This window comes from Anarrhichthys ocellatus, unplaced genomic scaffold, assembly GCF_004355925.1.
Source record: "Anarrhichthys ocellatus isolate YVR2014 unplaced genomic scaffold, GSC_Weel_1.0 scaffold32, whole genome shotgun sequence".
In the NCBI taxonomy this organism is placed as follows: domain Eukaryota; kingdom Metazoa; phylum Chordata; class Actinopteri; order Perciformes; family Anarhichadidae; genus Anarrhichthys; species Anarrhichthys ocellatus.
In genome coordinates, this window is record NW_022280062.1 from 4,934,542 (window position 1) to 4,944,196 (window position 9,655).

Below are 9,655 nucleotides of genomic sequence, written 5' to 3' on the forward strand. Positions count from 1 at the left end.
GTGTGTGTGTGTGTGTGTGTGTGTGTGTGTGTGTGTGTGTGTGTGTGTGCGTGCGTGCGTGCGTGCGCGCGCTGCTGTGTTGTTTCTCCAGGAGAACAGCAGGGCCCCTGGGAGCCCAACCTCTCTGAGAGTGCCCCCTAATGGAGGCTGTGAAGACCTGGATATGGAGACAGAGGAGGAGGATGAACTGCGAGCCAGAGGTCAGCTTACACAGAAGAAGTGTCCATGTTGACACAAACTGAAAGACAGAAACCTACAACTAGTACAATAACCCAAAAACACAATCCACTCATATTGCATCTGTACTGTTAGGCAGTCACTAAAGACACTGTTTATTACAGTTCAGTATCAGCTGTGAGGTCAACAAGTACATTGGGAAACGCGTCTTAATGTTGCAAATGAAAGTCAAGTAAGTCAGTTCCTTGCCAGTATTATCATTTTTATTAATTCAAATCATTTACTTTTGAAGTCAGTGAGGGGACTCCAAATTTAATTAAATTTGATCAGCTCTCAGTGCAAGTATGAGAAAATTGCACGGATGATTTGAAATTAAGCCGCAATACACAAGAGCTCAGTTGTCATCAGTTGGTTTAATTCAAAGCACAGAATCTGTCACTCGTATGGCTAATTTAATTTGAATGGCCCATTTATCGCCGTCGATAGGTCACCGCAGCGTGACGCCGCGCTGCGTTTCTCCAAGGTTGTTTCAACTTTTCAACTGTATCCCTCGAAGTCCCCACCGCCCAAAACACACTACCCACATTCAAATGAATGGGAGTCAATGCAGCCCAACGCTTCATTGCTGAGTGCTTCGGTCCCACTGGAGCCACCAATGCAAATAGTGTTTTCACTCAGCGCTGTGCCACACACACAAGCTCCACCTAATGGCATATGTTATGTTAGCCCCCCTGTGGCGAAGCTCAGGCATTGGCACCAGTAACTGCTGCGGTTATTTATAATACACATCAAAATATGCTTTGTCAGACTAAAGACTATGTATGGCTGCTCACATAAGATCTGAGGTTTACAAACTGTTTGCATTTAAGATACTTTAACCTAATTGCTCGGAGTCATAACTTCAAATTTGAATGTCTATTGTGAATGAAAGTCAGAAATCTGCTTTGAAAACATAGAAAAAGTTATTAAAATACACCCGGCAGACATCTTTTCTGCTCCTGCTGTAAAATATTCATCTTAGATATGAAGGCGTTTCCGCTTATGGCAGCCAGAAAGCCTCTACAATTGCCATAACAATGTAGAAGCATTTAATGAGTGGCTTGTTTTAATTTCCTCCATGTGTTGTGTCTCCCTCAGGCCTGACGGGGCTGAAGAACATAGGCAACACCTGCTACATGAACGCCGCCCTCCAGGCCCTGTCCAACTGGTGAGACCTCTGCTGACCTGCTCCGCTGTCACCTCGCTGACATCGCGTGCTCTTTGTGGTGTTGCGTCATGTTACTTTCCACTCGCTACTCACACCTTCGACACATTTCTTTGAAGTAGCCGTCTGCTGTTTCATTCAGTGCTTGTCTGGTTCTTGTTGACTGGAAAAAAACAAAAAAACATGGCTCCACTCATTTCGGAAAGTGACGGCTGAGTGAGAATTGCTGCAGTGCACCATTTGAGACGCCAGAAATGGCCTTTGGTAGTTCCCTGGAGGGTCTTCTGTTACAAAAGATCCTCAACTATTTCCTGATATCTTCGGTTCCTTCTCCTCTTTCTGTTTTTCCTTTCCCACCATGTCTTTTTACGAGACACGTGAAACTGTACTTACTTACGGTTTCATTTTGAGTCTGCTGCATTTTTTTTTTATTGTTTATTAAATTACCAATCCTTCTGATTCATTATTTATGATTGGATTGTTTGTGTGGTACTCACCACTACAGAGCCTGAGGCAGTGTTATTAATTACTCTGTACCTTTTTTACTTTTTATTTAATTTTTTATGGTGCAGCAAATCACAGCAAACCCTTTTCCTCCTCTCTGATACTATCTAGCCCCCCCCCCCCCCCAGTAAGTTTTTCAAAATGAAACTAATGATGCCTAGTCTGGATAAAAGCCCAAAATGGGAAAAGATGTGGGTCAAAATTTGCAATCTAAATCACGTTCCAAAAATAGGAGGAACTGAGTCACGCAGCTGCGGAAAGGAGGGACCTTTTCTGGAAACTTTCCTTTGATGTCTGTTTGTGTGAGCGCTGCTTCTTCCACTTAACGTCGGGTCATTATTCAGATCCAAGGAGTTTTCTGCTGCCGAGGGAAGGGAGCGCTCCATGCCTTATTCATTCTGTAGTTAGTCTCTTCCTCGTAGACTCCTGTCCACTCTGTATCCATCAGATAAAATCCCCTCAGCTGTGATTCTTTTCAGCTAATTCCGATGTCCTTCAACTTCCAGCTGCATGTGGAACTTTCTTGCATTACACAGAACCTCTGGGGATTAGTGATCTTACTCTAGGAGGGAAATATGGATTTAAAGAAACAAAGTTAATCAACAATAGAGGCAGAAGACAGTATTATGTTGAAATGCATTTCCCTTCATATTAGACATTTTCTGCTGTGAGTGACCGAAATGAATGTAATAGCAAGAGCATACTGAACCGAAGATGATTTGCAGATCATAAGGTACAGGCAAACACAACCGATTATTATAACATTACACTGTCTTGTACATCTCTGAATTATATCTGCTTCTCTTAGAATTGAGGATTATTATTGTGAGAATATACCACAGCCTTGCAGGATTCTTGGTAATCTAATCATTCTGCTGACAGAATACAGTAAAAGCTTGTTTGGTGCCCACATAATATATTCATCCCTCTTTCCACTGCAGCCCGCCCTTGACACAATTCTTTCTTGAATGTGGCGGCATGGTGAGGACGGACAAGAAACCCGCACTCTGCAAAAGCTACCAGAAGCTAGTGTCAGACCTGTGGCACAAGAACAGGTAGGCAATGTTTCAAATATGACTCCAGAGCTTTAACGTGTACCTCGACATCCAGAGTCAAACTTGAATCACATTTCTGTAGCAGCTAGTCTTCATTTTTAGAGTCTATACAACGCAGCACTTTATAGAGTGCTGCAGGAACGAGTCCAAAAACCCAGAAATAAGTTCACATTTTTTACTTCCGGATCCAAAATATTTTTTTGGTGAGATGTCTGAAATAAGGTCTGTGGTTAACACAAGCTTAAGAGATTTTAACGTTTTGTTCTACGACATAAAATGCGTCAGTTAATATTCCACTCATGAATTTTTAAAGTGGTAGTGCACCCCAAATTCTAAAAGTACCGAATGTTTGGTGTTTTGGAGATATTGCCCGTAGAGATGTCTGCCTTCTATCAAATATAATCAAACTATATGGTACTCAGCTTGTGGTGCTCAAAGTACCAAAATAATACATCTGAAAAAACTCTGAAGTGAAGTCATGTGACCAGGATGTAGTTAGTTTATAGCCTAATGTAGGCTTTTTACTTCTGCTGAGTGCATTCATGCTTCAAAAATCCTAAAAGATGTGTTCATTTGTGAAGATTACCTTGCTGAGCTAAGTATCCTTAAAAACAAAAGTCCCTTTGGCTTTTTGTTTAGGAGACCAGAGCGATGCTAACTTCCAGGTTGGCCTCCAAAAATGCATCCTCCCTGCAGCTCTCTAATGTGATATTGCCTATTACAATACTGATAACGCGTGCTGTGTTTTGTCACATTGCAGACCCTCCTACGTGGTCCCAACCAACTTGTTCCAGGGGATCAAAGCCGTGAACCCCATGTTTAGAGGGTATTCTCAGCAGGTGGGTCATTGCAGATGGTGCAAATAAATGTGCAATTTGAGTGCATGTGCACAGATTCAGCATGAATAAAACATGAAGGCTCTCTTCTTCACGGTTGGAGACAAATTCAACAGTGTGTTTGCGACCAGGATTTCTTTTGCTTTCACCTTTTGTGCTTTGCAAATAATGAGAATATTATGCAGTAAATATGAATGTAAAACATGGATTATGGTTTTGAACTGAATTGAATCCTCAGAGAATGAATTTGTGCTGAGCTGGGATTATTATGGATGCCCAGACTATGAAGTTGTCCCAGATCACATACAGCCTCTCCCTTTTCTCTTCCACTCCATATCCCTCCTCGCTTGTTCCTTTACAGAAATTACATGAGCAGCTCCAATCACTCAGCCAGATAAGCAGAATCCTTTTGCCTCGCAATTACGTTCTCAGACATTTTGACATTCATTCACATGCAAATGCACACATTAAACCTATCTAACAAACTGAAGGTAAATTACTTGATTTCGATTCCAGGCGGTGCTTAAAAAGAAAAGATTAACGTTATAAATATATAGGATTTCCAAAGACTTTTTGACTTTGTCCAGTGTCTGTAAATGTGGGATTTGTAAGCCCGGGAAATGATGAAAGGGCCTGTTTCCTCTTGGCTTGCCAGTGTTTGTTCAGAGGAGTTGGCTGAGGAATATTCATTTGTCACGCCATGCTGGGCCGCACAGCCGTGGAATCAGCATTGTTCTGAGTGACGTTAACGTTCCAGTTTCTGGGAGAGGAGAGTTCATGTGGCCTGAGAGGGAGATTAGATGTCTGAGGCTCATTAAGTCTGACTACACATTCGCGAGCCTTTTGGTTTCGGATTTTGTGACTGCAGAATTGGGATAAACAAGGCGGTTAGTGGTTGTTGTTACTGAAAAGTATTCGGAAAGCTTTGCTGGAAGAATAAGTGCTGCATTATACATCAATGTTTTTTTCAGGGAGAGGAAATTGATAAATTATTTTGGTCACAGTCGTCTGTGACCAAAATAACTGGAAAAAACCATGAAAGAACTGCTCTCAGCTAGAACTAATTTGCTAGCTCAGCTGACATTTCTTATTCCCACTCGGCCTCCAGGACTCTCAGGAGTTTCTGCGCTGCTTGATGGATCAACTTCACGAGGAGCTGAAGGAGACGCTGCCGGAGCCCTACGACCAGTCCAACGGCGTCACGGTGGACGACGCGCCCGAGGAGGACAACCGCAGTCAGTCAGACAACGACTTCCAGTCGTGCGAGTCCTGCGGCAGCAGCGAGCGGGCCGATAACGAGGCGCAGGGCGGCAACGTGATGAAGGAAGACACCAACGAGGCCGAGATGCTGATTCCTGGGCAAGATGAGATCCAGTCCAACAGGGAGTGGCAGAAGGAGAAGAACATGATTAATGACCTGTACCGCTCTGGAGTTACCGGGGTTATGGGTGGAAGCACCGGAGTGGACATGGACAAAGATGTTGACACCACCACTGAAACCACGCCCATCATTAGCAGCCAGGGAGCCATTAAGGTTCAAGGAAGAACATCAGGTGATTGTGGCGTCATGTTTTTATTTTATCCACAATCTACTTTATTTTCTGATGACATTTTCTAATATTTGGTCTGCTCTCTGCCAGATTCCTTCCCAGACATCCAAATGTCCAACTCCACAAGACCACAGAGTCCAGCCCCGATGGAAGGACACGTTCCCAAAATGTCCAGCAGTCCACCCAAAGCTGCTTCAGGCTGGCCCAGCCTAAACCCCGCACACAAGAAAGGTACTTCTGCTTAATCAGAGGCAGCCAGATCCAGATCTTAAAAAGTCTGGGTTTTAGCAAGGTACTTATATCACGTGTCTCTCTCTCTGTCTCTCTGTCTGTGTCTCTGTCTCTCTGCCTTCATCCAGCAGTGACCACATTCTCCCCACCAAAGAGCAAGCGTCAGAAGAAATACCGCAGCGTCATCTCAGATGTGTTTGACGGGACCATTGTCAGCTCAGTTCAGTGCCTCACGTGTGATCGGGTGAGTGTGGACATTCAATTGGACAGTAGCAGGAGGCCACTAGAGAACGTGTCATTGTGTCATTTCATTTCAAAGTCCCACAAATGTTGTGTTATTAAAAATCTACTTTGGTGATGAGCATTTGTGCTGTACCAAGAATAATGTTTTAGTTCCTGACAACAATAGGATTGAAACGTGACCAGAGTAGAAGCTTTACTGTCTGTTGCTGTCAGGTGTCTGTGACCCTGGAGAACTTCCAGGATATCTCGTTGCCCATCCCAGGCAAGGAAGACCTGGCCAAGCTCCACTCCGCCACCCACCAGACCTCCCTGGTTAAAGCCGGCTCTTGTGGTGAAGCTTATGCACCGCAGGGCTGGGTTGCATTTGTCATGGAATACCTCAAGAGGTGCGCCAATAATATTTTCATTATACTTGTTGTTTTTGGCATTTTTGCCTTTTATCTTTTATACGACGAGCAACAAAGGTCCCGAGGATGGAATCGGACCCAGGATGTGTTGCGCTGTAACCGCTCTGCCTTCAAGGCGCTCCCATATGTACACTAGTCGTTTGCTTTCTTCACAGTCTAGCTCGAATGGCTGTCTACTTCATTCTTTGTGTGTAAAATCCACCCCTCTGTTCTATTTGTAGTTGGTTCTGGGGTCCAGTGGTTACGCTACAAGATTGTCTCGCAGCTTTCTTTGCCAGAGATGAACTGAAGGGTGAGCGAGTGGGCGTCAATGTGTTCTAGCAGCACAAACATTACCATTGATGTCTCAGTAACTGTGTGCTTGTTGTTTTCCAGGAGACAACATGTACAGCTGTGAAAAATGCAAGAAGTGAGTGCCAATTCTGACTTTGTTGAATACTGAATTGGACTATTCATTTATTTCAAAATAGAAAACAAATTGTCTGGAACTGTAATGAATGTCCATTTTTTTTTTTTTTTCTTAGATTACGAAACGGAGTGAAATTTTGTAAAATGCAAAGTTTGCCAGAGGTAAACGGGCAACTCTTCATGTCTTTTTTTCCTTTATGTCTTCGCACACATGATTTCTAAATTAAAACTTCTTTGTGCGTTTCCCCCACTCCAGATCCTGTGTGTCCATTTGAAGCGCTTCAGGCACGAGCTGATGTTCTCCACCAAGATAAGCACCCACGTCTCCTTCCCGCTCGAGGGCCTGGACCTGCAGCCTTTCCTGGCCAAAGACGGCTCCGCCCAGACCACCAACTATGACCTGCTGTCAGTCATCTGTCACCACGGCACTGCCAGCAGTGAGTGTGGGCACAGTCACTCCTCTTCCTGCTCAGACTGGGGCCCCCGCCTTCAGTTGGCACATACAAGTGTCCTGCATTCATTAGCCTGTTGACAAATTTCACATGTACTTGTTAGGTTTATGAATGCTGCTCTAACGTATCTCCCCCCCCCCCCTGATCCCAGGTGGCCACTACATAGCGTACTGCAGGAACGACGTGAACAATCTGTGGTATGAATTTGACGACCAGAGTGTGACCGAGGTGTCTGAATCCTGTGTCCAGAACGCTGAGGCATACGTGCTCTTCTATAAGTAAGCCGACACGCTTCAGTCGTTAAAACTCGAGACAGTTGTGAGCAACAACCCTTTTGTTTTTGTTTTTATCTGTGAAACATTTTAAGATGCGCTGTGCTGCTTTGATATTCATGACTTTCATCTCACTTGTGATCACTCAATTGCAGCAGTGATTAATCTGTGGGTCTGTTCGTGTCCCAGAAAGAGCAGCGAGGATGCGCTGAAGGAACGCAGGAGGGTGTCGGGTTTATTCAACATGATGGAGCCCAGCCTTCTGCAGTTCTACATCTCCCGCCAGTGGCTTAACAAGTTCAAGACCTTTGCTGAGCCGGGGCCCATTTCCAATGACGACTTCCTGTGTTTGCATGGAGGTGCGTGATACTTATGTCATCGTCATGCTGAAACTGCTCAGAGGTGAAAGTGTCCCCGAAACAGGAATCCTTTTTCTTTTTTTCTCTCTATGCACAAGCGTTTAGGGGGAGAAATTGTGCTCTCCCCTTCAAATAACGGAGCCTTTGCTTTTATCCTTTGCTGTGGATTTTTGACTTTGACAAAGACTGCAGAGTATTCCCTTCACAACACAGCAGACTTCAAAAAGGGGGTTTTACATCTCTTTGAGCAGATGATCCTCCTCTCCCGTCTTAGCGGAGAAGAGGGAGGAATTATAAAAGGCTTTTGTGCCAATCGAGCGGCTTTCTTTTCTGCCCTCTATTGAGAGCGCACTGGAAATGAAAGAGTTTAAGATAAAGCTGTTAGAATACAGTGGCGGCAGAGAATGTGTTTCACTCTGTAAATAAGCACCTACAGGAGCACTTCATAACTGACAATTAGTTAGAGCTGCACAATTAATCAGAATTTTATCGACTGCAATATTTGTTAAAGTTAAAATACCATTTTAAATGAAATATTGTCATGCTGCCTGGCCTAAACATCATATTCTATAGACTGAAGAAAACATCTTTGTTTGATACAGATCGCTGCAAAAATCACACTATAATCATGTTCTGTTGAAAAATGATCGTTGCCTCTAATGTCACAAATCAAATTGCAATTACACTATCAGTCAAAATAATGACAATTAGATATCTTTTGAAAATCCTTCAGCCCTACTATTAGAGATATCGGTGCAGTGAAACCATGATTGTGTTGCAGCAGTCCCGACAGCAATATATATATATATATATTGAGGCATGCAAAGCCTTTATTAGGGGCCCTGGCAGCATGTTTCCCTATTAGAGAATTTTCAATCAAACAGCCATAAAATGGTTGTTGCCCGTAAAGTGTGTCCTCTAATGTAGTGGCCCCAAATCTTTCTGCCTTGTGACCGCTTAAAATGAGGCAGAGTGTGTGCTTGTGATTCCCATTCACAGATTATGGTTTTAGTTTGGATATGACAGTGATCGTTTATTCTTGGATTGTTTCATTTGAAGAATTTTTGAAAAGCTAGAAGAGGTGAAACTATCCAAAATGTTTCCCAAAAGCGAAACATGAAAGAAAAATCCGTTGTGGGAATGTGACATTATTACACCGTAAGATATTAGATAGTGAGGGTAAGAGCACTTTTGTGTTTTGATGTTTTTGTGCATCTTTCTGCCAGCTTCTTTATTGTTATAAATAACAGTGACTTTTAAAATGTTACCCTGTTAATGTCTAATGGATGTTTCAATGTGTTTCATCAGGTGTGCCCCCCAACAAAGCAACGTTTATCGACGACTTGGTAGTAATGCTGCCGCAGAACGTGTGGGATCACCTTTACAGCAGGTCCGTACAGCAGATACAGCCAACTGTGATTGAGTAATGTTGCAGTATGATTTCCTTTTTGTGGAGTTCATTTCTTCCGTGTGAGTCACTGTGGACTTCTACCTGCAGGTACGGTGGAGGACCGGCTGTCAACCACCTGTATGTTTGCCACACATGCCAGATTGAAATAGAAAAAGTGGAAAAACGGCGCAAATCAGAGCTGGACATGTTTGTCAGGGTACGTTTTTTATTTTTTATTCTTTATTTTTTTAACGATATGTACACCAAGACGTGGAGCTTTAGTCTGCATTGTGTGTGTGAGTGAGACTGGTTGCGGCCCAGTACTCCTGAGAGTGTGTAGACCTATTCTCCAGTCTATTGAACCAGTTGATAGGCTGCACATGTTGGTGCTCTTCATCCCAGCAGGAGATGAGAGGTGTGAGCCCGATGAAAGCCTCATCATTAATGCATGCATCATTGGGACAGATGCAGCTGTTATTGCCTGCTCAGTCTGCTCACTCACACAATGGCTGTTTAGAAGGTGTGTGTGTGTGTGTGTGTGTGTGTGTGTGTGTGTGTGTGTGTGTG

The 9,655-nt window shown here is 43.6% G+C and overlaps 1 protein-coding gene across 2 annotated transcripts in view; it reads left to right on the forward strand.

The window, feature by feature from the left end:
- usp33 (ubiquitin specific peptidase 33) overlaps positions 1-9,655 on the forward strand; it is a 20,075-nt gene that overhangs the window by 7,727 nt on the left and 2,693 nt on the right. Inside the window, exons 6-21 of one of the 2 annotated variants that reach the window (XM_031865385.1) lie at positions 92-200; positions 1,315-1,384; positions 2,827-2,940; positions 3,701-3,779; positions 4,885-5,329; positions 5,417-5,557; positions 5,686-5,801; positions 6,014-6,186; positions 6,429-6,499; positions 6,583-6,616; positions 6,732-6,777; positions 6,872-7,052; positions 7,219-7,345; positions 7,529-7,698; positions 9,007-9,088; positions 9,197-9,305. In XM_031865385.1, the coding sequence (XP_031721245.1) occupies positions 92-200; positions 1,315-1,384; positions 2,827-2,940; positions 3,701-3,779; positions 4,885-5,329; positions 5,417-5,557; positions 5,686-5,801; positions 6,014-6,186; positions 6,429-6,499; positions 6,583-6,616; positions 6,732-6,777; positions 6,872-7,052; positions 7,219-7,345; positions 7,529-7,698; positions 9,007-9,088; positions 9,197-9,305 (2,067 nt within the window). The remainder of the gene's footprint in view (positions 1-91; positions 201-1,314; positions 1,385-2,826; positions 2,941-3,700; positions 3,780-4,884; positions 5,330-5,416; positions 5,558-5,685; positions 5,802-6,013; positions 6,187-6,428; positions 6,500-6,582; positions 6,617-6,731; positions 6,778-6,871; positions 7,053-7,218; positions 7,346-7,528; positions 7,699-9,006; positions 9,089-9,196; positions 9,306-9,655) is intronic. The other variant, XM_031865386.1, reaches the window with a different exon arrangement.